Below are 27242 nucleotides of genomic sequence, written 5' to 3'. Positions count from 1 at the left end.
TGCTGCTCTTTTAACACTATTTCCAATGCCTTTGAAGGATTTTCATGATGGGCTCAAATGTTTTAGCATTTTGACCACATGCAGCAGGTACAAGCCAGTCATGCCACGTCAAGGTCATGGTCAGACCAGAGTGTTTTAGCCTGTATTTTATGTCCATTCCATTGATTATATGTGTCCTTTTATTATTTTAGCAGAATTGGCTTAAACTGTTTATCACATTGATGATTTATATTCAGTGCCCATGATGTAATCTTGCTACTTCAAGGTCAAGTTAAAACTTGAAGGTCAAAAGTGATACTGCTTGGATAGCTGTCTTTTCGACCACCATGTTGCATTTTGCATAAAAATAATAATTAATGATTTCAGAGGGCTAAGAAGCAAAACCATTTAGGCCAATGGAACACAACAAGGGAAAACGTACATCACCTGGAACCTGTAGGATTTTCAGTAAGTCCGTGAAAGAGCTCGGTCTCCCATCAAAGACATGCCCAAAATCAAGTGAAAAGGACAGTTTTAAGGCGAGCATTGAGGTGAAAACAACCGATGCTGGAGAAAAAATAACGGGTCACCAAAAGACTGAAGATACACATGACACTGCGAAATGTACTGGTTCAGATCTCTCCATATCACATTCATGTAAGGAAAGAAGATCTTGGAAACCTCATGATAAGCACAGAGTAACCTCCCCTTACAGTTCACCAAGGTCTCAGTCGCAAAGGGTCTCATCTGGCACACTTTTGACAAAACGTGTTTATTCACCAGGTCCACGCTTTGGTGTAAAAAGAAGTAGAGGAAGAAAATATGCAAGGAGTAAAGAGAACAACAATGAATCATCTAGCTGTGAAAAGGATGAGAGTGTCTCATCGCGTCAAAAAAGCAGTAGTTTCGATAATAATATAAACAGTTGTGTTATGAAAGAAAGTTCATGTTCAAACTTGAATTGTATTGAAAAACCTGTTTCAAGTATTTCAGCATTAGGCAGCTCCCAATTAGCGTCAAAGTTTCATTTTACTGAAGATTGGAGCTTTGAGATAAGATCTGAACAACAGGGCAATGATGCAGAAGATCCAGCAAACTTGGACATGAAAGATTCATGGGTTAAAGGAAATATTGCAAGTGGTATAGCTGAAAATAGGCTTGAAAAGCAATGTGATGCAATATTAGATATCAAGGACAGATGTACCAAAGACTCTCCAGTTGAAAATAGAACAGGAAACCAAAGAATTATAAATATTGAATCAGGACTATGCAATCGTACGATGTTATTGCCACAAATGCAAAGTACACCTAAAAGCTGTGGGAGACAGAAATCCTTGCAAACAAACAAGAGAATTGAAGTTGCTAAGGACACAGTAAATCATCCTTCCATTCCTAATAAAGATTTTATTAAAGAAATCAAAGAGACGGCCAAGAAAAAAAATTCTGTGAACAACGGAGGCAATGAAGAATTTCTTGAAACAGATATAGAAATGTCACTACAACATGAAAAGTGTTATGTTAATTCTGAAAGTAACAAGGAAGATGATAATGTAGACAACACAAATATGGGCAACATCTTGCCCAACTCTGGGTGTTTAGAGATTCTTATGAAAGAAGAAAACATATCAGTAGGAAAGTCAGAAAGTTCTGTAACATTTACAAACAACATCAAATCTCTTGAAAAAGAAGTTTGGTTTGATGAAACACAGATTGATGACAAAATTCAACTCTTGGTTGATAAAAATGTGGTTGAGGTAAAAGAAACAGATGTAGAAAAGGGTACAGAATGTGACGTTGATGAATCTTCCTTGCAGAATAAAATGTTTGAAAAATGTGCTCAAGAAACTCAATTCTTATCAGGTGAACATTTGGTATGTGAATCCAAGGCTAAGGTAAAAAAATACAGTTTGAATGAGTTGCTGTTGATAAGCCAAAACATATGTGTGAAAGAAAGCAAAATGAAATCCTATATTGATAAATTAGATCTTCCTCTTGAGGCAGTTCTTGTTGATGAAGAACCAGATGCCATGCTGAATCCTTTAACAGATGATTGGCAGCCAAGTGATGCATTGTTTGAAATCAGTTATGAACGGAGTCAGTCACCATACAAAGACTTTGAAAGAATGTTTGAACTAAATGATCAAGGCTTGAGCAATGTGGAGGAAGAGGTTCATGATTCTGACAGAGATCAACCAACTTGTATGTTTATCACCGCTTTAGACCAAACCAGCTGTGATTCAGAGAGGGGCTCTAAAGTATTTGGACCTCATATCTATTATGGCAGAAGTGCCTCAAGGTGTTTAAGAGGAACTAGTAAAAACTATACCATTGGTAACAGAGAACGGTTTGGGCCAAATTATAACAGTCAAAGATTTCAGGCAATACCATGGACAGAAGTTGAAAGTGGATATGCCGAATCTAATTGTAATAACTCTGCATTGCAGTCTCATTTTCGAACTAGACCAATTGACAATCTTAACATTAGGGGTGAAGATAATAAGCCGTGGAATGGTCCGCAAAGTGAAGATTGGACATTAGAAATAAAAGAAATAACAGTTGATGCTACCTCTGCAAACAGTGAGCATGCAAGTATTGAAACAAACGAAGCAACTATAATCACTGAGCAAGCTGAAGACCATGACTATTGTGTTAAAGGTAATACTTATCTGAAAATTAAACTCCAACCTTACCTGCCACCAAAGCCAGATGTAAATGAACAACTTGCTATCAAAGCATCAGCAAGCAATGGAAACATTGGTAATGATATTGAATCACATCCGGAGATAATAACTGTGTCTGAAGGGAATAGTTCAAGTATACATGCTGGTAATACTTTACCAGTAGACAGTGTTGATGTTAGTACAGATGCTAATCCTGATCCTATGTGCCCATATTTACCACCCCCACCACCAATGGATGAAAATGACTCGTTTGTGGCAGAATCAGGAGCTAAAGATGTGGTAACAAATGAAGTTTGTGAGGCTAAAAGTAATGATTCCCGCTCAAATGATCTAAGCAAAAAATCTGCAACAAAGATATGTGCATGGTTCGATGATTTAGGTACAGATGAAACAAGTTCTGTGAGTTCATACCAAACACAACCAGAAGCTGTTTATTTGAATATAGCCAGCGAGACTGAAGTGTCAGATCTACCTCTTGATGAAGTTGTGGAAGTTGAGAACAGCAAATCTATTGACAAGAAAAAGGAGTTACCAAATGAAAACAAGAAGAAAAGTAAAAATTTGTATGAGATCAGTGGTGAAGATTATGAAAACAGCTATGACTACTACGATAACTATTATGGTCCTTGGTACACTGAGTCGCCCTATGGGCACCCATCGTACCAAAACTGGATGGATTGTAATTACAGAATGCAGCAGGCTTGGGAGATGTATTATTGGCAGCAAGGGTGGTATCAGGACTGGGTACCAAGGGAAAGAAGTTACCATGGTAGTAATCAGCAGTCAGCAAACTATTCTCTACATGATATGGCACATCAGCAGTGGGCAAAGTCATCTGGATCAGATGGGGCACATCAGCAGTGGGCAAAGTCATCTGGATCAGATGGGGCACAACAGCAGTGGGCAATGTCATCTGAATCTGATAGGTCACATCAGCAGTGGGCAAAGTCATCTGGATCAGATGGGGCACATCAGCAGTGGGCAAAGTCATCTGGATCAGATGGGGCACAACAGCAGTGGACAAAGTCATCTGAAACTGATGGGTCACATCAGCAGTGGGCAAAGTCAACTGAATCTGATGGGGATGGGGCACATCAGCAATGGGCAAAGTCATCTGAATCTGATGGGGTACATCATCAGTGGGCAAAGTCATCAGGATCAGATGGGGCACATCAGCAGTGGACAAAGTCATCTGGATCTGTTGGAGCACATCAGCAATGGACAAAGTCATCTGAATTTGATGGGGCACATCAGCAGTGGGCAAAGTCATCTGAATCTGATGGAGCTCATCAGCAGTGGGCTAAGTCGTCTGAATCTCATGGGGCACACCAGCAGTGGGCAAAGTCATTTGAGTCTGATGGGGCATATCAACAGTGGGCAAAGTCATCTGGATCTGATGGGGCACATCATCAGCAGTGGGCAAAGTCATCTGGATCTGATATGGCACTTGCAAAGATGAATCATCATGATTCTGCTCATCAACAATGGGAAAAGTCATCTGGTTCTGACACTGCACATTTGCCAATGGCAAAGAATAGTAGTTCAGAACAGCTGTGGGCAAATGGTGCAGATAAGCCACATAAACTGTGGGCAGAGTCACCTGTTATGGATAATGCCTATGACAATCGTTCAAACAAGATTAAAGACACTATTGATTGTAGAGTGCCACCCAACTTAACTGTCGAAATAGGGTCCAAAGATTATAACAGTTTTCAGAGGGATGTGAACCGTCGGCACTTAAGAAGAGAAAGTGATTTTAATGATAAGAACCATACACCTGATACAGAACACTATACAAACAAAAGTCTAAAAACTTGTGGGAAAAATGCAACACATGAAACCAGGAGAACATTACCCTCTACAATACTCCACTCAAAGGTCCCTAGTTGTGAAATAGAGACATCAGAACCGATACCTTGTGTTGCTGAAAGTCACATTAGACGTCAGATGAGAGATCAAGAAAAAGCAAGATGGGCAACAAGTGATGTAATATGTAGGTGCAGGCCGGAAGATATTCATTTTTCCGTGTGGAGATCATGTTCATGTCCAGTTGGGAACCCACCTTGCATGATCCGAACTGCCCCAAGTTTGCATCACATCATGCAAGAAGACAGTGTTGATATGGGATATCAGTCATACAAGTCTTTAGGTAATAAACTTTAAACAATCGCATGCTGTTGTGTCTTTACTGAATCCTTTGTTAGAGCTATTGTTTTGCATGAATGATAAAACATTAACAGTTTCACTTGTTTTCATAGTTTGTCTTTTGATTTGTACTAAAATAGTTTTGCATGAAATTATTAACAAGTTACATATTAATTAAATATGCTCATACTTATTAACAGCATAAGTGCACTTAATAAACTATGCAGTGAATCATACTGAACTATTTTTGTATTGTAAGATTTAATTTACAAAGCAATGCATGCTAGCACTATGGGTGTGTGTAAAAGATGAGGCTTTGTATATTTACAGACCATGATGATCAGGGATTGCGCGGAAGGTTTGCGCAGTGTCAGCCTCTCTGTTCCACCCCAGTAGCAGAGAAGGAGTCAGGTGGGTGTGAAGATTCTTGCAATATTATACCACCACATTATACTGTTGTATACCCAGGGCACACAGTACCACAGAATCACCTAGACCATATCCGAGGTAACTTGAATAGAAATATTCTTGCTAAGAGTTTTGTGGTTAACACTTATTTAACCCTGTACCACTCAGATACGCTTTTTGACGGATCTGTAGTCCCAGGTGAAAGTAGTCCCAGGTGAAAATAGTCTCAGGTGAAAGACTAATTTTAAAGGCTTCATTTTCAACCCTTAACTACTGATGACCAACATAAAACCTGAACAGACTGTGAGTTACTCGCAGGCTGTTCTGGTTTTATGCTGGTTGCAAAAGCCATTTTTACTTTGCTTCTTATTGGGGAAAGGGTTAAGAATATATTTTTCTAAGAATAAATTCAGCAGTTTGTCAAGAGAGAGTATTGGGAGTTCTTTCTTCTTTTCACCTTAATAGTTAATATACCACACTAAGTCTTGTGTATCAAGAAATGTGTATCAATTTTCAATAACCCATTAAGTTCAAACAATTTAAAGAATTTATTTGTTAATCCAGCCAAATCAGGTGCAAATTCATGTTGTATACCCTTACCGTTACTGCATGACTAGTTTGAGAATTGTTATGTTTCAGGCTATTCTGAACATCAGCACAGTATTAAGTACCAAGAAGCAGCCAGGTCTTATAACCAAGGCAGCAGCTATACGCCAGAAGCATCACATACCACAAACAATTATCATGGCCTGCCTTGTTGTGTAGCTTCCTCCGGCCGCCATCTGGAATCTGCTAAAAATACCCTGCGTGAGGCAGAAAAAACTGACAGAAACCTTGTGGCCGCTCTTAGAAAAGTTCATATTGCCTTAAATGACAACAGACTGAAGACACACATGGAGGAAACTGTTTCTCAAGAATTAGGACAGAAAAGTAAGAAAGATGAAATGGATGATGGTGAATCTGGGAAGGACGTTAATCACGACAGCTTTCACTCTACCCATGCAAGGGATTGTTTGATGGGAAAGAGACAAGCTTCCGTTGAAGAGGAAGAACAAGATGTTGACTATAGATGTAGCATTTTGAAAGGAACTGGTGTCTCTTTGGCGTCTGACATCCAAACTGACAAACGTATGCCGACGTTGGCCTTTTCAGATTTCTCTAGAGTCCAAAGAGGTGCTGCTGTTCAAAATATCTGCAGTGATGATAACTCAGAAAGATTTGTTATGCAAATGAATGAAAACGGTCAGCCTGTTTATGATAACAATGGGCAAAAATTAACTAAACTTATGGAGCGCATTCATAATACCACCAAAGGTGTAGTACAATCAAGACCAAATGTAAGTAATGAAGAACAACGTATAAATGAAAATGAAACTTGTTTTCCGGGCAGCCAAAGATTGGATCACAGAGATGATAACACAGGAATCTCAATAGCCCAGAAAAGTCCTACAGAATCACCAATCATGCCAATGTCTGCTGGCAGAGGTGTAGGCCAATACCCACAGTATCCCTCGCCCTATCGCCCTTATAGAGGTGCCATGCGATTTCAAGGATCAGCAAATGCTATGGAGGATAATTCTGAATTTAAAAAGAATGTTATACCAGCTTATTATTTGCCACCAAGAGGCGTTCTTCCCCCATTTGCAGGATTTCCATATGGTCCTCCCCCATTTGCAAGATTTCCCTATGGTCCACAGATGCCATTTAGAATGCCTGTCAATGAGTCTGAAGCATCCGTTTTAACAGGTCGACAAATGCAGTATCGCAGGCAAAGAACTCCACTGTTCAGTAATCATGCAGGTGTGGATGTGTACTGCTCTCCAACTGAGCAGAACTTCAATAAACATAGTGGTGTAAAGAGCTCTCCTCACATGGATGATCATAATCTACCTCCCAATAATGAGGAGAAAACGAAAAAAATACAGTTAACCTCCATTTCCAGACTTGCAGAATATGGATCTAGTGATGACGGTTCAGACACCTCCATTGAATCATTTGACATGGACTCCCTTGGTGAGGATTCCAACAGGAAGTTACCAAATTACCCTAAAGAACCCAATTACCCTAAAGAACCCAAATACCCTGAAGGACCCAATAACCCTAAAGAACCCAATTACCCTAAAGAACCCAATTACTTTAAAGAACCCAATTATCCTAAAGAACCCAATTACCCTCAAGAGCCCAATGGAATAGAGCAAGCACAAAAGAAATTGAAGATGAGCTCCTCTTCTCATAATGATGAGACTAATGTGCCGGCAGCAGATACAATTAGACGTCAACCCATGAAGTTGAAACAAAAGACTCTGAAATCATTTTCTTCAGAGAGCAGTTGGACTCGACAGACATCTTCCTCAAGAAAACCAATTTATACACAAGAATATTCAAGGTCGAAACCCAAAGGAGAGGTTAGTTTGAAGACCAGTAAAAGTGGTACCAGCTTTAATTCAGGATCACAGCTACAGGCAAACCAGATAGGTTCACAGCCTGCGCAACCAGCAGTCCCAGTTTCCTGCACCCAGATGCTGCTGCCACCACCTAAATCCAGTCCGTTCTGGAGCTTCTGTCCACCACCCTTGATCTCTGCACTTACAGGCAAGCCTGAGCAGCCCGACTCTGACAGCTGGGAGGACAAGGGGGAGAACAAGCCGGGGCGACAATCTGGAAGATTCTCGATGTCCCCGGTTAAAGGCTGCTCACCAGGTACAAGGATAGATTTTTATGTCCCCCACTATAGTAGTGGGGGACATATTGTTTTTGCCCTGTCTGTTGGTCTGTCTGTTGGTCTGTTTGCGCCAACTTTAACATTTTGCAATAACTTTTGCTATATTGAAGATAGAAACTTCATATTTGGCATGCATGTGTATCTCATGAAGCTGCACATTTTGAGTGGTGAAAGGTCAAGGTCATCCTTCAAGGTCAGGGGTCAAATATATGTGGCCCAAATCGCTCATTTTATGAATACTTTTGCAAAATTGAAGATAGCAACTTGATATTTGGCATGCATGTGTAGCTCATGGAGCTGCACATTTTGAGTGGTGAAAGGTCAAGGTCATCCTTCAAGGTCAGAGGTCAAATATATGTGGCCCAAATCGCTTATTTTATAAATACTTTTGCAATATTGAAGATAGCAACTTGATATTTGGCATGCATGTGCATTTCATGGAGCTGCACATTTTGAGTGGTGAAAGGTCAAGGTCATCCTTCAAGGTCAGAGGTCAAATATATATGGCCCAAATCGCTTATTTTTATGAATACTTTTGCAATATTGAAGATAGCAACTTGATATTTGGCATGCATTTGTATCTCATGGAGCTGCACATTTTGAGTGGTGAAAGGTCAAGGTCAAAGTCATCCTTCACAAGGTCAAGGTCATCCTTCAAGGTCAAACGTCATATAGGGGGACATTGTGTTTCACAAACGCATCTTGTTTATATATATATATATATATATTTATTTTATTTTTTTATTATTTATTTATTTGTTTATGTTAAGTTGCCCGCACGGGTAACCATCTTTAGTATTTTATTAGCCCAGCTAAACATTAACAAGTCCAGAACCATGTACATGTGGTGTCACATTTCATACTTTCTTTAATCAAAATAATACACGTAGATAATTAAACTACAAGATTGCTGACAGGACATGCTTTCACTGCATTATGTCTTATTATGAGCCTGAAGCCAATCATTCCCATGGCTCAAATAAAGGAATATTATTGAAATGATAATTGAATTATTTAATTGAACTGAATTGTTTCAAGCTTTAACTAAGCTAGTTGCCCACCCATACTACCAACATTTCAAATTTTGTTGCCTGAGCCTATATCTTATCACCTTGGGCTAACGGGCACTTATTTTCATCCCTGCAGGTATCTTCTCCCCAGGGGACACGGACAGTGATTCTCAGGGCACCCGCACCCATTCGACCTGGATCAAGAACTTCAAGTACTTCCACAACTACGGCGTGAAGTACATAGACACCCACTGTCATTTGGACTTCTTGTTCAGCCGTGAGAACTTCAAAGGTCGCACGCTGAAGTCTTACATGGAGAGGCATCCGGAGCTGTTTCCCGACCAGTTTGAGGGATGTGTGGCCGTGTTCTGCAACCCACAAACCTTCACTCCAGGAGGTAGGTGGTCACTTTTTGTTAGCTCGACTATTATATATGAAATATATATGGTGGAGCTATCCTACTTACCCCAGCGTCTGCGTTGGCGTTAGCTTGCAAATGTTAAAGTATGTGTACTTCCCTTAATATTTCTTATGTCCCTTGACATATTGCTTTAATATTTTGCATACTTGTTTACCAACATGACCCCAACCTATTTACAAGAGCAGACAACTGTATCAAGCATTTTGACAGAATTTTTGCCCCTTTTGTAGTTAGATAATTTAACATTTTGCTTACATTGCCATAACTTCTTAATTTATGATCTGATTTTATGAAGACTTTGACAAAACAACACTTAACTGAATACCACAATGGATTCCACCCAAACAATACCCCACGCCCCAACCCAGAATCCCTGCCCCCCCCCCCCCCCACCTCCCCCCTTCAAATTTTTTATATATTTTTTTTCCTTTTTTTATTTTTAACCAGGTTTTCTGAAGGAAAAAACTGGTTATTAGATTGGCGAATGCGGGCTGGCTGGCTGGCTGGCTGGCGGGCGGGCGGAACAAGCTTGTCCGGGCCATAACTATGGCGTTCATTGTCAGATTTTAAAATCATTTGGCACATTTGTTCACCATCATTGGACGGTGTGTCGCGCGAAATAATTACGTCGATATCTCCAAGGTCAAGGTCACACTTTGAGTTCAAAAGTCAAAAATGGCCATAAATGAGCTTGTCCTGGCCATAACTATGTCATTCATTGTGAGATTTTAAAATCATTTGGCACATTTGTTCACCATCATGGGACGGTGTGTCGCACGAAAGAATCACGTCAATATCTCCAATGTCAAGGTCGCCACGACTAAAAATAGATTTTTTTTTAAAACAAACTTACAAAGGGGGTTAATTTTGTTTGTTCATTTCAAAAGTTCAGTTTGAGTTTTCTCCCTTTATCAGATTTTTTTTTCACAATGAAAACCTGGTTTTGTGACAATTTTGTCCCTTGTTTAAAGATCATCTAATAAATGACCACAGCCCACATTATACCAGCTACTCAACCCCCCCCCCCTACCCCCCTTCCCCCCCAAAAAAATAAAATAATTTGTTCCTTTTTAATTTTCGAAAGATCCTCTAATAAATGACCACACCCCACATTATATCCCCCTCTTAACCCCCTACCCCCCCCCCCAAAAAAATATTATTTATTCTTTTTTTTATTGTTGAAAAATCGTCTAATAAATTATTGAATATGAACAATTTCTCAATGATGGCTTACGTTAAACTGTCAAGCACTTGAATAGTCAAGCGCGCTGTCCTCTGATAGCTCTTGTTTAGCTCACCTGAGCACATAGTGCTGATGGTGAGGTTTAATGACACCATGTTGTCCATCTTACGTTAGTCAGTGCGTGCTTTCTTGCCCTCTTACTACTTCTCCTTTTGAACAGTATTTTTATGAAAGTTCTAAAACAAATTTTGTTACTTTCATGTCACACTTTTTTTTCCATTTTTTTTTCAAAATATGAGATTTCTTAAATTGACTTTTTTTATTGTCCCACGTACAAACAAAAGTTACAATGCCTCAAATAGAAATTGGTAGATTTTATTTAATTATTTAAATTTCAGCATCAAATTTAAGTATATATAGGAAGCACTTTATAATAAAAAATTAAGGCCAGTGATATAAAACTGAAAAGTATATTGTTCAGTACTGAACTATTTTCCTGTCACTTTAAAAGTTTCCAATAAAATATTTTTTACCTTTATATAAGCTGAATCTTTTAACATTGCCTTCAGTCATGGAAAAAGGGGATTTAAGCATATGCATAAAGTGTCATCCCAGATTAGCCTGTGCAGTCCACACAGGCTACCCAGGAATGATATTTCCCGCCTAATTTAGATTTTCATTAAGAAGAGACTTTTTTTGCATGAAAGGATATAAAAGCAGTAAGTGTCATCCCGGATTAGAACTGCACAGGGACCACACTTTATGAACATGTATTTAGCCTCGTTTTCCCCAAAGCGTGGTTCATTTTTATATCTTCATAAAAATTTACCATCGCTATACTTGTGTTTTGAAGGAGGATTATGGCTGGATGTGGCTGCAGAGTCCAACGTATGGATAGCAATGGGCTGCCATCCCAAGATGGCCACCTCGTTCACTGCAGGGGCCGAAGCAGGGCTACGCAAGTGTATGATGCACGAGAAGTGTGTAGCGCTCGGGGAAATCGGCCTGGACTACTCTGGAACGTAGGTTGCTTGTTTTGAAGTATACTGCTTCCTGGTTACGCCTTATCTTGGTGTAAACATTGACTTCAACAGGTTGTAGGTAGTTTACCCAATTTAGTTCCTTATAAAATGTAAGAAATGTGTGAAAACGCTGAGACTAAGATTAAGATTGAAAACTGTTTTGGCTCAACGTGATGAAAAATATTTCTAAAGACATGCCTATAAACCCTCACTGCAAGACCATATAAACAACAACCATAGAAACAGATTTATTTTTAGCTCGACTTTTATGTATGAAATATATATAGTGGAGCTATCCTACTCAGCGTGCAAAGCCCTTAGCGTGCAAATGTTAAAGTTTTCATACTACCCCAATTATTTTCATTGTCCCTTGACATATTGCTTTCATATTTTGCATACTTGTTTACCAAAACGACCCCAACCTATAAACTAGAGCAGACAACTCTATCAAGCATTTTGTCATAATTATGGCCCCTTTTCCACTTAGAATATGCAGCAAATGTTTAAGTTTTTGTACTACCCCATTTATTTTCATTGTCCCTTGACATATTGCTTTTATATTTTGCATTCTTGTTTACCAACATCACCCCAACCTATAAACAAGAGCATACAACTCTATCAAGCATTTTGTCATAACTATTGCCCCTTTTATACTTAGAATATGCAGCATATTATTGATAAATCTATGTTAAAGTTTGCGTACTACCCCAAATATTTCCTATATCCTTTGACATATTGCTCTTATATGCTGCATACTTGTTTACAAACATCACCCCAACCTATAAACAAGAGCAGACCACTGTATCAAGCATTTTGACATAATTATGGCCCCTTTTACACTTAGATAATTTAAAATTTTGCTTAAATTGCCATAACTTCTTTATTTATGATCACATTTTATTATAACTTTGACAAAACACCACTTACCTGAATACCACAATGGATTCCACCCAAATAATACCCCACGCCCAACCTCACCCCCACCATTTTTTTTTAAACATCTAATAAATGACCACACCCCACATTATATCCCCCTCTCACCCCCCACCCCCCTACCCCCCCCCACCCCCCCCAATTTTTTTTTAAACATCACCTTATAAATTACCATACCCCACATTATAGCCCCCTCTCACCCCCCACCCCCCTGACCCCCCATCCCTCCCCCCCCCCCCCCATTTTTTTTAAGCATCATCTAATGAATTACCTATCCCCACATTATATCCCCCTCTCACCTCCCACCCCCCTACCCCCCACCCCCCCCCCAATTTTTTTTTTAAACATCTAATAAATTACCACATCCCACATTATACCCCCCCCCCCTACCCTCCCCCCCCTACCCCCCCCCCCCTAAAGAAAAATTGTTTTTCTTCCTTTTTTATTTTTGAAAGATCGTTTAATAAGTTATTGAATATGAACAATTTCCCCATGATGGTTTACGTTATACTGTGAAGCACTGGAATAGTCGAGCGCACTGTCTTCTGACAGCTCTTGTCATTTTCCCTTGACATATTGCTTTCATATTTTGCATACTTGTTTACCAACATCACCCCAACCTATAAACAAGAGCAGACAACTCTATCAAGCATTTTGTCATAATTATTGCACCTTTTATACTTAGAATATGCATATTATTGATAAATCTATGTTAAAGTTTGCGTACTTCCCCAAATATTTCCTATATCCTTTGACATATTGCTTTTATATGTTGCATACTTGTTTACCAACATCACCCATACCTATAAACAAGAGCAGACTTAGATAATTGAACATTTTGCTTAAATTGCCATAACTTCTTTATTTATTATCACATTTTATTATTACTTTGACAAAACAACACTTACCTGAATACCACAATGGATTCCACCCAAACGATACCCCACGCCCCTACCCAGAATCCCTTCCCCCCTCCCCAAACCTCCCCCCCCCGCAAAAAAAGTTTTTTTTTAAAACATCATCTAATAAATTATCCCACCCCACATTATACCCCCGTCTCATCCCCCCCCCCCCCTTACCCCCCCCCCCCCAAGATTTTTGTTTTCCTTTTTTTTATTTTTGAAAGATCGTCTAATAAATGACCACACCCCACATTATACCCCCTTTCAACCCCCCCCCCCCCCCCCAAAAAAAAAAATTAAAAAATTAATTGTTTTCCTTTTTTTAATGTTTGAAAGATCGTCGAATTAATTATTGAATATGAACAATTTCCCCATTATGGCTTACGTTATAATGTCAAGCACTCAAATAGTTGAGCGTGCTGTCCTCTGACAGCTCTTGTTCAGATTCCAGCTGGTTTGCTCTACACTGCATTTATTGAAATAACAAGCTAGCTAGTCCTTCACTGATAATTTTCAACTGGGCTTGCTCAGATTCACATATATGCAGGTCTTTGAATATTAACTTGGTCCTCTGTAATAAAACTTGGTTGACCAGCTAATATTGATGACAGGTTCTTTGGTATGATAAAAGGACAAATGAACAGCCTTCATAAGTCATTATTGGTGTCTTTTTATGGCATGTGACTGTAGTCTATAGTATGTGATTGATATCTGTCTACATAACATGATTTATGTCTGTTTACAGCATGTGATTGATGTATGTCTATAGCATGTGATTGATGTGTGTCTATAGTATGTGATTGACATATGTCTCTAGCATGTGATTGATGTCAGTCTAGCATATGAATAATGTCTGCCTACAGCTGGCATTGATGTCTAACTATAGCATGTGATTGATGTATGTCTATAACACGTGATTGATGTATGCCTATAGCATGTAATTAATGTTTGTCTATAGCATGTGATTGATGTATGTCTATAACATGTGATTGATGTATGTTTATAACATGTGATTGATGTTTGTCTATAGCATGTGATTGCTGTCTGTCTATAACATGTGATTGATGTCTGTCTATAGCATGTGATTGATGTCTGTCTATAGCATGGGATTGATGTCTGTCTATAGCATGGGATTGGTGTCTTTTCGTATCATGTGCTTGATGTCTGTCAATAGTATGGGATTGATATCTTCCTATAGCATGGGATTGATGTCTGTCTATAGCATGGGATTGGTGTCTTTTTATGCCCCCGTAAGGGTGGCATATAGCAGTTGAACTGTCCGTCAGTATGTCAGTCTGTCCGTCCCTCCGAAAACTTTAATGGCCATAACTTTTTCAATATTGAAGATAGCAACTTGATATTTGGCATGCATGTGTATCTCACGGAGCTGCACATTTTGAGTAGTGAAAGGTTAAGGTCAAGGTGATCCTTCAAGGTCAAATGTCTAATATATGGCGTCTGTCCGTCCGTCCAAAAACTTTAACATTGGCCATAACATTTTCACTATTGAAGATAGCAACTTGATATTTGGCATGCATGTATATCTCATGGAGCTGAACATTTTGAGTGGTGAAAGGTGAAGGTGAAGATCATCCTTCAAGGTCAAATGTCTAATATATGGCGTCTGTCCGTCCGTCCAAAAACTTTAACATTGGCCATAACTTTTTCACTATTGAAGATAGCAACTTGATATTTGGCATGCATGTATATCTCATGGAGCTGAACATTTTGAGTGGTGAAAGGTGAAGGTGAAGATCATCCTTCAAGGTCAAATGTCAAATATATGGTGTCTGTCCGTCCGAAAACACTCACATTGGCCATAACTTTTTCAATATTGAATATAGCATATAGTTGCCAGTTTGAAGTTCCTTCCTTACTTCCGTACTTCCTTCCTTCCGTCACACTTTTGTTACCGTTCCTATAGCACCTTCAATACGGATCTCTTTCATATTTGGCATCTAGGTACCTTGCATTGACCTCTACCTTTTGATGAGGTTTGAGGTCACTGGGTCAAGGTCACCGAGGCTAATAAAAATATACTTTTTCCGTCACACTTTTGTTACCGTTTCTCATAGCTCCTTCAATACTTTACTGATCTCTTTCATATTTGGCATGTAGGTACCTTGCGTGGACCTCTACCTTTTGATGAGGTTTGAGGTCACTGGGGTGATGGTCAAGGTCACCGAGGCTAATAATAAACTGTTTCTCATAGCACCTTCAATACTTGTCTGATCTCTTTTATATTTGGCATGTAGGTGCCTTGCATGGACCTCTAATTTTTGATGAGGTTTGAGGTCACTGGGGTCAAGGTCACCGAGGCTAATAATATACTTTTTCCATCACACTTTGTTTACAGTTTCTCATAGCACCTTCAAAACTTTACCGATTTCTTTCATATTTGGCATGTAGTACCTTGCATGGACATCTATTTTTTGATGAGGTTTGAGGTCACTGGGATAAGGTCAAGGTCACCGAGGCAAATAATAATATACTTTTTCCGTCACACTTTGGTTACTGTTTCTCATGTCACCTTCAATACTTTACCAATCTCTTTCATATTTGGCATGTAGGTACCTTGCATGGACCTCTACCTTTTGATGAGGTTTGAGGTCACTGGGGTCAAGGTCACGGAGGCTAATAATATACTTTTTCTGTCACACTTTTTTTACAGTTTCTCATAGCACCTTTAATACTTTGCTGATCTCTATCATATTTGGCATGTAGGTACCTTGCATGGACCTCTACCTTTTAATGAGGTTTGAGTTCACTGGGGTCAAGGTCACCGAGGCTAATAATAGAATTTTCCATCGCACTTTAAAAAAAAAGTTTTTCATAGTACCTTCAATACTTTACCAATCTCTTTCATATTTGGCACGTAGGTACCTTGCATGGACCTCTACCTTTTGATGAGGTTTGAGGTCACTGGGGTCAAGGTCACAGAGGCTAATAATATATTTTTCCTTCACACTTTTGTTACAGTTTCTCATAGCACCTTCAATACTTTACCAATCTCTTTCATATTTGGCATGTAGGTGCCTTGCATGGACCTCTACCTTTTGATGAGGTTTGAGGTCACTAGGGTCAAGGTCACCAAGGCTAATAATAGATTTTCCCATCACACTTTTGTTACAGTTTCTCATAGCACCTTCAATACTTTACCAATCTCTTTCATATTTGGCATGTAGGTACCTTGCATGGTCTCTACCTTTTGATAAGGTTTGAGGTCACTGGGTCAAGGTAAAGGTCACAGAGGCTAATAGAAGATTTTTTTAAGGTGGTTATTAACACATAGATTGACAAAGCCCATTATCAGGGAGCATCCATCAGTTTCACTGATATTCTTGTTCAATATTGAAGATAGCAACTTGATATTCGGCGTGCATGTGTATCTCATGAAGCTGCACATTTTGAGTGGTGGAAGTTTAAGGTCAAGGTCATCCTTCAAGGTCAAAGGTAAATAAAATAATAATTTCAAAGCGGTGTTCTCATGAAGCTGCACATTTTGAGTGGTGGAAGTTCAAGGTTAAGGTCATCCTTCAAGGTCAAAGGCCAATTTTTTTTATTTTTTTTCAAAGCCGCGCAATAGGGGGCATTGTGTTTCTGACGAACACATCTCTTGTTGTATCATGTGATTGATGTCTGTCTATAACATGTGATTGATATCTGTCTATAGCATGGGATTGATGTCTGTCTATAGCAAGGGATTGATGTCTGTCTAGGGATTGATGTCTGTCTATAGCATGGGATTGATGTCTGTCTATAGCATGGGATTTATGTCTGTCTATAGCATGTGATTGATGTATGTCTATAGCATGGGATTGATGTCTGTCTATAGCATGGGATTGATGTCTGTCTATAGCATGGGATTGATGTCTGTCAATAGCATGGGATTGATGTCTGTCTATAGCATAGGATTGATGTCTGTGTATAGCATGGGATTGATGTCTGTCTATAGCATGGGATTGATGTCTGTCTATAGCATGGGATTGATGTCTTTCTATTGCATGGGATTGATGTCTGTCTATAGCATGATTGATGTCTTTTTGTATCATGTGATTGATGTCTGTCCAATGCAGGTTTTGCCAGCACAAAGATGTTCAGATGCAGGTGTTTCGCTGCCAGCTGGAGATGGCCATCAGTCTGCGCAAGCCTCTGGTCATCCACTGTAGGGACGCAGAGATGGACTGCCTTGAAATCATGAAGAAAGTGGGTTGGATGGGCGATAGTCACAAGCTGTAACATCTCTAAAAGCATAATAACTGCATAGTTATCCCCCGCCATAGGCGGAGGGATATTGTTTTGGCTTTGTATTTCCGTCCGTCTGTCCGTCCGGAGCCATATCTTGGAAATGCTTAGGCGGATTTCATTGAAACTTGGTATGAGTATATAAATGTATAAGAGGATGATGCACATTAAATGGCATTGTACACCATCTGTTTATAATGGAGTAATGGCCCTTTGTATCTTGAAAAAATGCTTTTTAATATAAGCTTAGAGCTTAATCTCCATTAACACATGAGCCAGAGCCATGAAACTTGCCACATTCAACGCCCATAATCCTAGGGGCTAAAGTCAAGGTCACACATTGAGGTCAAAGGTCACAAATTTGATGAATTATTTATTTACTATGCATCAAGGGATTTTGTAATAACTGTCCACAATTGTTCTCCATTATCTAGCTGAGTGTCAAATATACACCCATCCATAAACAAAACAAAAAAGATTTGGCGGGGGATATCAATTCAACAAATTTGCTTGTTAAATTGTTTTGCTCCCCTAAAGATGGCATTGCTGTGATCAGGAAAACATTGTAAAAAAGTGGATTCTGTCAGAACATTAAGGTTCCACCATAATCACTATTCATTAATTATATACTCACCCAAAATGTTCATAACAGTGTTAATTGTCACTTTATAATGCATTTCAGTGAGGCTATATGGAAAGTCTTTGTTCCATCAAAGTTATCTCAATAATAGTACAGGGTTCTCAATAATGTTTGAGCCAACAGGCCCAAATGTGAAACCAACAGGCCTTTTAGGGGTGTCCAGGGGGCATGTTCCCCCTGAAAATTTTAAAATTGAGCACTTGATTTCCTGCATTTTGGGCCATTTTATGGCTATTTTAGTGGTTAACCAGGCACTTAAATTTTAGCATTTTTGTGTGCATTTTATGAATTTTAGCTTTTTTTGACTAATAAAAGACAAATGGAAAAAGCTCTTTATTACTTTTATAAAATTTTAACTCAACATGTGATGAACAAAAAGTCAAAATATTGTACTTCTTTTACCGATTCCAATATGCGCCTTTTCATTGTTGTTGATGTAATGCGTTAAGGGAGATAATGAAGCGACGTCTTTGCTTAATAGCATATAGGAGCCAAATTACCAAAAAAACACAAATTTCGAAAAGTCATTTGCCAATTTTCCAAATCTGAGCGATTTTCAACCGGCAAAAATCTGATTTCAAACAGCCGATTTGGCCAGCGGTCGGCTCTTATTGAGAACCCTGTCTGCTGGTTCTGATGGTCCAGTGCTGGACTTTAACCCTTTCCCAGATAGAAGCAAAGTGAAAAAGCTATGTGCAAACAGCATAAAACCTGAACAGCCAGTGAGTTACTCGCAGTTTGTTCAGGTTTTATGCTGTTTGCTGCTCATCTAAGGTTTGAAAATGAAGCCCTTAAAACTTGAATCTAGTAAGAAAGGTCTTTAATTAAATTAAACTTTCTATGGGACTACAAATGCGTAAAAATACGTATGTATGTGGGTTTAATACTCAGGATCACAGGTTCGTGCCCTGACCTGGTAACGTCATATGTGTGGAGATTGGTCATGTAAAGTGTTCTCTCCCTACCTCTGATTCAAGTTGGGCAGTTGGCTGCATAAGTATGTGCACTGTCTTAGTTTTGGTTATCACACAAACAAACAAACGTCTCCATTATATAAGATATTCTGTTTTTTATTTGAAACATTATCCGACATAAAAAATCGTATTAACAGATTAGAAAGATTTAGAAATAACATGTTTATGATTATATTATATACTAACATGTTACATATGTTGCGTTTTAGATTGTCCCACGAGATTACAAAATCCATTGCCACTGTTTCACGGGTGCATATGAAAATGCCAAGCTATGGTTGGATGCTTTCCCTTGCCTCTACATCGGAGTTACTCCCCTTGTGACCTACCCCTCGGCGAAACCCAGCCACGATCTTGCCATGAAGATACCCATCACCAGGCTTCTGTTGGAAACGGACGCTCCCTATTTCGTACCCAGAACAGTGAGTAACTATTTGAGCAACGCTGTGTAAACATGGCTAAATTGACCTGTGTGTAAAGTCACATTAAGTGTTGTCCCCGCTAAATGTCAGGGGTGACAATTTCAGCTTAAACTGGATTTTTACTAACCAGAGACTTCCTGTAAAGAAAAAATACAATAAAGCGGAAAGTGTCATCCCTGATTAGCCTGTGTGGACTGCATGCCCTAATCTGGGACAACACTTAAAGCACATGCATCAAGCCTGTTTTCCCAGAGCATGGCATTTTTTTACATTAAATATTTTTTCAGCCTTACCTCCGACCCAACCCCATTAAAGTGTATATTGGTTTGCTTATGTTGTGTCGGTCTGTTGTTTGACCGCCTAAAAGTCCCACTTTCTTTACAAAAGTTCAGCAGATTTCCTTTGGTCTTCAAGCTTCATAAAAAATTTGGCAATATATGCTGTTCAAGTTTGAAAAACAGTCAAATTGTACCCTTAATTGTGGACGTTTGTTTTTTTGCCTTTGAGGTTAAAAATACAGAGCTTTCACCTCATCTGCAGTTAAAATCATGAAATTATTGTAATAATACTATCTCAGCCAAATTTGAGAGCCAGTGCTATCATCCTTGGTAGGAAATATGATTTATGATTTAGATTGTCTGGCATCCATGCCCTACGGACAAATGTCATGGTTAAGTTGTCTTTAAAAAATTTTGTTTCAAACAAGATAATAATGTTGAAACCTCATACACACTCAAAATCAAGAAATATTTCATGCAATAATTCAAAAAATAAAGTTTACACATAAAAAATCAATGTAGCCAAAACTTCAACACTTGATGTGGTCTGATATCATAGAATTAACAAAATACAAAATGTTGTTTTTTGTGGGACAATACATTCAACACATGTTCATGTACTAAGTTAGTGTTCGTGTGTTGTATGAATAGATACCGTTGCAGGAAATTAACATGGAATATATTGTTCCAAAAGAAAGAAATTTGTATCTCCTTAAATTAATGTTACCATACCACATCTCGCATTGAAATTTTGGCTATTGCTATATGGAACACTGATTTTTTATGGATTCACTTTAATTTACAAAATATTTTGCGAAATATTCATTGATTTTGAGTATTTATGTGACTTAAACTCATACTGCTGTGTCATTATTCGGGTTATCCACAATTAAGTGCTCATCTCATTTTATTGTACTAAAAATAGTTTAATATAATTCATATTTGCATATTAATTGGTCATACAAAGATATGGTAACTCAATAGTGATACTGAAGACAGAAAATTCATAAATTCCATGATAAGACTTCAGACAAATTGTGTCACAAATTCCATGTTTTCTTTTCAGATACCAAAGTGTGGCCTTGGGTTATCCAGTCCTGGCCTTGCAGTGACAGTTGCTAAGGAGATAGCACGTTACCAGGATATTCCTGTTGCTAAGTTGCTGCACCAAGTTCGACTCAACACGCAATTTGTCTATGGCATTTAAATGCATATAATTAACAGATCTGTTTGTTTGACAGCCAGACTAGTTAGTGTATTATTGTTGCATTTTGAGCATTTTATTACTAAAAAGCTATTTTGTTGCCTTGAAATGTTCCAAAACTATAATTGGCTGTGCTCTGCGAAAAGGGGGTTTAATGCTTGTTTGATATTTTTCGTTTCAAGAAAGTCTCTTCTTGGCAAAAATATAGTTTAGGCCGAAAGTGTCGTCCCTGATTGGCTTGTGCAGACTGCACAGGCTAATCTGGGACAACACTTTATGCACATGCAGTAAACAGCTTTTTCACAGAGCACGGCCCAATTATAATTGGGGTAGACATGGAAGTCTGTCTGTCTGTAGACACAAATTATACTTGTATTCAGGTCTTCTCTTTAAGGTTGTAACCTGCTACACTCACACTTGCACGCATTGTGTCTTATGATAAGAAGTTATGCATATGACATTTTTAGTATCCTTTGAAAAAATTACAAAAAGTTATGGCTCTTTTACAACTTAGCCTTTCTATTGCTTCATATTTACTGTTATATACAATAAGCAAAATTATGTCTCTGAAACTTATGATTTACTTTTTTATATTCGGTGTGTAACACTGTTTACTAGTCCTCTGCAAAGGTTTGTTACATTATGCCCCTAGGTTAAACTCTTGCCCCGCCCAGTTGCCATAAGGGTACATGTATATAGACCTATATTTCACTTAAACTTAAAAATATTCTCCTCACAAAGCATAATGCACAGAAGTTTGATATGTCATATGTAGTGTTTTTTCGGCGTAGCTGTATAAGCCAGCTTTTCACCTTACCTGACCTTTGCAAGTGTCCAATAAAATTCAAATAAAATTTCCCGCGGCTAGATACAAATGAATACACTTCATTTATTCAATTGGCTGATTTGAACATTCCACCAGAACATTGGAAACATGGACGCGTCTTTGTAACACTGTTCTACTGCATGAAACAATTGACCAGTCGCCAAATTATCGATCGCTCCGCCCACATAGTCACGTGGTCTAGTGATTAGAAAACTCCGACAAGCAGATCGCAATTATAGCGGATTACGTGAGGGAAATTCTATATTTGTAATGATGTATTATGCTCTTTTCTATAATATAAATTATTAAAGCCGCACACTAAACTAAACTGGTTTGTAAAACGTTAAAACAATCATAAATACTTTAGAGAGAAATGGCGTAATAAAAAAAAATGAGTTAACGGCAGACTGACTATCAGAAACGTTTCTTATACATATTATATAGGGAGTTGATTAAAAATCCGTTGTAAAAATGAGCATTTATTTCATATTGATTTTGCACTTGTATTCAATCGTCTGACAGTGAACCCGGTGGCTATTCATATATATCATTTTGAAAATATTTTTATTAAATGCAAATGACATATCCATATCATGATGGGTTTTTTGTTTATTAAAAATGATTAGATCTTTGTTTTATTGTGTTATTTTAAAAAAAAACACCGATTTTTTTTATTTAGATATAAATTAAATTTTGATTGTAACCATAATTTAATACAGGCCTAATTTCGTGGTTTCATTAACAGATAGTCTAATATGCATTTTATTTCATTAATGTTTCATGCGAACCTGTTACATTTCACTATCAAAAGATGAAATGTTGGTATTACGGTGCTGTTCACGAACATTCGAATTGAATGCATTTAGCATATTATGCATTTGCTTATTTATAACAAGATGGCCCTTATATGTTAATTGCAATTTTCACATTTCTCCCTGTATCAATATATGTTGTATTAGAAATGTTGTTGTTGTATTATAAGCCGTACATTTTACACTTGAAGTCGCTTTAAGCTGGCTAAGCCGCGTTGAAATCACCTTTTTGTTGTTTTTACTTTAGTTAAAACAATATTTTAGTTAACAATTTATAATGATTTCCCTTGTTTATGATCCACAGAAAATAAATATATAATTGGAAATCATTTAAGTAATTAAATAGTTTTCTTTTCTTGTGTACAGTACCTCACAATGCCTTAATGCTCCTTCATTCTGAGATCCACGCAACATACTGTTATTTATTAATCATCGACAATAACGCTGAGATTAATAAGCACGTGTGGCAATTATTACCGGTATGTTGCCCAAACTGCTTAATAATATTGTGCATCAAACGGTATAACACGTTTTATAGAACACACACCTGGTATGGTTAAACTATTGTGTTTGTTTTCTCATTACTCGTTCATATGTTCAAGAAATAAAGATAAAATAATAACCTTTTATAAAGTACGTATAGCACCTACAATTTTGAATAATGATCGAACAGTAATGATCATGCATTTGATATAAAATCTGTGTAAACTCTTAAAAATTACGTCCATTCCATATGTACAACACGCTTTGTTTGTCGGACAAAATGGCGGCCAGATAAGCGTTGCTGAGGGGTGTGTGAAAAATCAATATCTGATTGGCTGATCGAAAAATATGGGCCGAGCGATCGATACTTTGGCGACTGGTCAATTGTATCTCTAATGAAAAGGCTTGATAGATAGAAAAGTTTTACACTCAACTCTCGACATCAACGCACCTTTTATTTTCAGAGGATTGCTAGCGCCAGTATCAGGGTCAAATCGCGGCCAGTGAAATAATCGTTATATAATATAGACGCTATCGGGTGAACAAGGTGAAGTGTTTGGGTTATCTGGAAGACTTGTGGTCAGCAGCAATAAATCACTTTCTCGGGTAAACCTTCTCAAAGGGTCAATCTCAGCATGTTATCTCATTAACAGCTACAGACCATTATTGTATTGCTGATAAGGGCTGAAGTCTATCTGACTCAAGAATCTGGCATATACCCTGGACTGTGGAATTTTGTTTAGACCAGAAATATGTTAAATGAAAATATTCAGCGATGCAATTATGATATGTCAATTTTTTTTAAAGATATTTCTTGTTGGTTCTCAGCACAATTTATCCAAATCATGCCCCTAGGATCAAAAGTGGCAATGTCCCTAGGGTCATATATTTGATCTAGACCTATTCTTAAAAATACTTTTAAGAATAGTTTTCTCAGAAATCACAATGTTGTATAACAAGCCAAGTGAAAATGATTATGTACAAACAGCATAAAGCCAGAACAGCCTGCGAGTAACTCGAAGTCTGTTCAGGTTTTATGCTGTTTGCTGCTCATCTGTATCTAAGGATTGGAAATGAAGCCTTGAACATTTGAATCTAGTAAGAAAGGTCTTTAATTAAATGTTGCTTTCTGAGAGACTACAAATGCCTGAAAATACGTATCTAAGTGGTAAAGGGTTAAAGAGGAATCAGGAGTAAAAACAAATGTTTTAACTTGCTACATATTATGGCATGTTGTGAGCTACTCTTCCTTACTTTTGTGACAAGCTAGCTTCCGGATTTCCTTGTCGAAACCTCTTCCACTTGCGTATTTATGTTTAGACAGTGTATCATTGGAAACCAACATGGTCTTCAGTGACAGGTTAGGGGTCAACAAAGTTACTTTGTGTTGCAAATGCTGCAGATGTCACATCTTTGACAAGTTATGTTGTGCATTTCATTATGAAATCTTCCTTTGTACACCAGAAGATGTTAAAAAGAAAAATAATCACCCTTCCTTGGGTCAACATAAACTATGAAATATGACATAAATATGATATAAACTCATGCCATTACATTGTCTATAGACATTAATGTAAATGACCCTGACAGACTAAAGCTGAATAGTTATGTTCTTAAAAAACATTCTTGCATTTTGCTGTGTATGAACCTGTTGATATCTTTGCAGCAACCTCAAAATAACGATCCGAGCCAAGTGTCTTTTTGTCTGTCTGCCATGTTTGTAGTTAGCCTTCACATTGTGTACATTGCAGGACATATGTTAAAATTGTTCCAAACATTTTTCTCAAAAGCAAACAAACTTGGCCATCAGTTGTCCTTTTATGGCTTTATAAATAGCTTGTGATCACTCCGCCAAGGTTACATTTTTTGCCTGATGAACATGAAGCTTGGTTGAAACGTGTGTGGATGAGGTCAATGTCCCAGGGGCTAGATAGTCAGAGGTTAATGTCCCAGGGGCTGGATAGTCAGAAGTTAAGGTCACAGGGGCTAGATAGTCAAGAGGTCAAGGTCACAGGGGCTGGATAGTCAGAGCTCAAGGTCACAAGGGCTGGATAGTCAGAGCTCAAGGTCACAGGGGCTGGATAGTCAGAGGTCAAGGTCACAGGGGCTAACTAGTCAGAGGTTAAGGTCACAGGGGCTGGATAGTCAGAGGTCAAGGTCACAGTTGCTGGATAGTCAAGGTCACAGGGGTTGGATAGTCAGAGGTCAAGGTCTCAGGGCCTGGATGGTTTAAGGTCAATGTCACAGGGGCTGGATAGTCAGAGGTCAAGTTCACATGGGCTGGATAGTCAGAGGTCAAGGTCACAGGGACTTGATAGTCAGAGGTAAATGTCATAGGGGCTGGATAGTCAAGGTCACAGGGACTGGATAGTCAGAGGTCAAGGTCACAGGGACTGGATAGTCAGAGGTCAAGGTCACAGGGGCTGGAAAGTCAGAGGTCAAGGTCACAAGGGCTGGAGAGTCAGAGGTCAAGGTCACATCGGCTGGATAGTCAGATGTCAAGGTCACATGGGCTGGATAGTCAGGTCAAGGTCACAGGGACTGGATAGTCAGAGGTCAAGGTCACATAGGCTGGATAGTCAGAGGTCAAGGTCACAGGGGCTGGATAGTCAGAGGTCAAGGTCACATGGGCTGGATAGTCAGAGGTCAAGGTCACAGGGGTCGGATAGTCAGAGGTCAAGGTCACAGGGGCTGGATAGTCAGAGGCCAAGGTCACAGGGGCTGGATAGTTAGAGGTCAAGGTCACATGGGGCTGCATAGTCAAGAGGTCAAGGTCACATTGGGCTGGATAGTCTTGAGTGAAAGAAAAACCTACCCTCCTGAGATAGAAGTGTTTGTCACAGAGGCATGCAATGTTTTAAAAAATATCTTTATAATTGAATGTATTGACCTCTACGTTGCAAATCAGAGGTTTGTACATATTATGCAATACTTTTGTAATACACATCTAAACAAAAGTCTTGTGTGGCCAATTCATAAACACACACATATTTGTGTGTAGTGAGATTTATAAATATATAATACATCTTTTATCAATTGTGTTAATATGTTATGCTGCTTATCAATTGTATTAAAATGTTTACCATTAGTAACTTAAATAGGAGGTATTTCAAGTAACATGTAAGCACTCAGCATGTGTTATTCTTATAAATTTTGTTGTATGTGTGTCAGCCCATGTTGAACACATAGTCAGAAGAGTAATAAGCATCGTTTCTAGTCATTAATAAGAGTTTCTACTGCTTTAGCAGTTTGTTACATTTTTGAACATCCAAAGTTATTCTTGTTCATGAAGACTTGGCAATGTTTAATGCCTGCTGCGATTCGGTAGTGGGATAAGGCCAAAAATAAAATGATGTTCTTTTACTCTTCTCAACCAACAGTCTGAAATGGCCACGACCCGAATTATTTTTCGGATTCAGAGTTAGAAAAATATTTTATTTCTAATAAGTTGTACCAATGGTAACAGATTGCCATGTTAACAAATCTAACCTATAAGGCGCGCTTATGTACCACAAAATAAAGCAATCACACAAAAAGTGCTTTTTTCAGTACATTATAAAGAAGGAAAAACATCGCTGCTTCATACAATACACTTGCAAAGTTATTGTTTATTTACTGTTACTATTGTATGGCCAGCCTATTTATGCCGGTCGGAATATACCTGCGTTTAAAAAAAGTTTGTTTATATTTAGGGCAATTATCTAATTATTCTTGCTACACAAGTTTTGAAGGGTTGTTTAAATGTGGTTATTTGGTTTGTTCAATTCTGTATGCAACATAATGGTTATCTTGTGTTCTGAAAAATACAGATTTTATTTTGAACATTTTGTTTATACCAGATTTAAATTTGTTTTCTGTAAACAGTATTAGGGAAACCAAAGTCTGTAAATTGATCTCTGTTTTGTATAATTTGTTAACTTGTTAGAAAATAAAAATTGTTTTGAAATGGTAA

At 38.2% G+C, this 27242-nt stretch overlaps 1 protein-coding gene across 11 annotated transcripts; it reads left to right on the top strand.

The window, feature by feature from the left end:
- Window positions 1–882: 882 nt before the first annotated feature.
- Window positions 883–27242, top strand: LOC127880494 (uncharacterized). Of its 11 annotated transcripts, none has more exons than XR_008049555.1 (10): window positions 884–4809; window positions 5136–5312; window positions 5853–7913; window positions 9082–9342; window positions 11403–11571; window positions 17483–17612; window positions 19475–19687; window positions 21032–25447; window positions 25674–25763; window positions 25882–27242. XR_008049555.1 is itself a non-coding variant. In XM_052427786.1 (8 exons), the coding sequence occupies exons 1-8, from the start codon at window positions 912–914 to the stop codon at window positions 21170–21172; spliced, it is 6954 nt and encodes a 2317-aa protein (XP_052283746.1). In that variant the 5' UTR covers window positions 883–911; the 3' UTR covers window positions 21173–27242. The 11 variants fall into 11 exon arrangements, 2 of the variants coding, with proteins under 2 accessions (XP_052283746.1, XP_052283745.1); XR_008049554.1 differs by having other exon boundaries at window positions 21032–25590; XR_008049548.1 differs by having other exon boundaries at window positions 21032–25327; window positions 25358–27242.

This window comes from Dreissena polymorpha, chromosome 5 (genome assembly GCF_020536995.1).
Source record: "Dreissena polymorpha isolate Duluth1 chromosome 5, UMN_Dpol_1.0, whole genome shotgun sequence".
Taxonomy (NCBI): Eukaryota; Metazoa; Mollusca; class Bivalvia; order Myida; family Dreissenidae; genus Dreissena; species Dreissena polymorpha.
The sequence above is the reverse complement of the archived record's forward strand: the minus strand, read 5'-3'. Positions and strand labels throughout refer to the sequence as shown.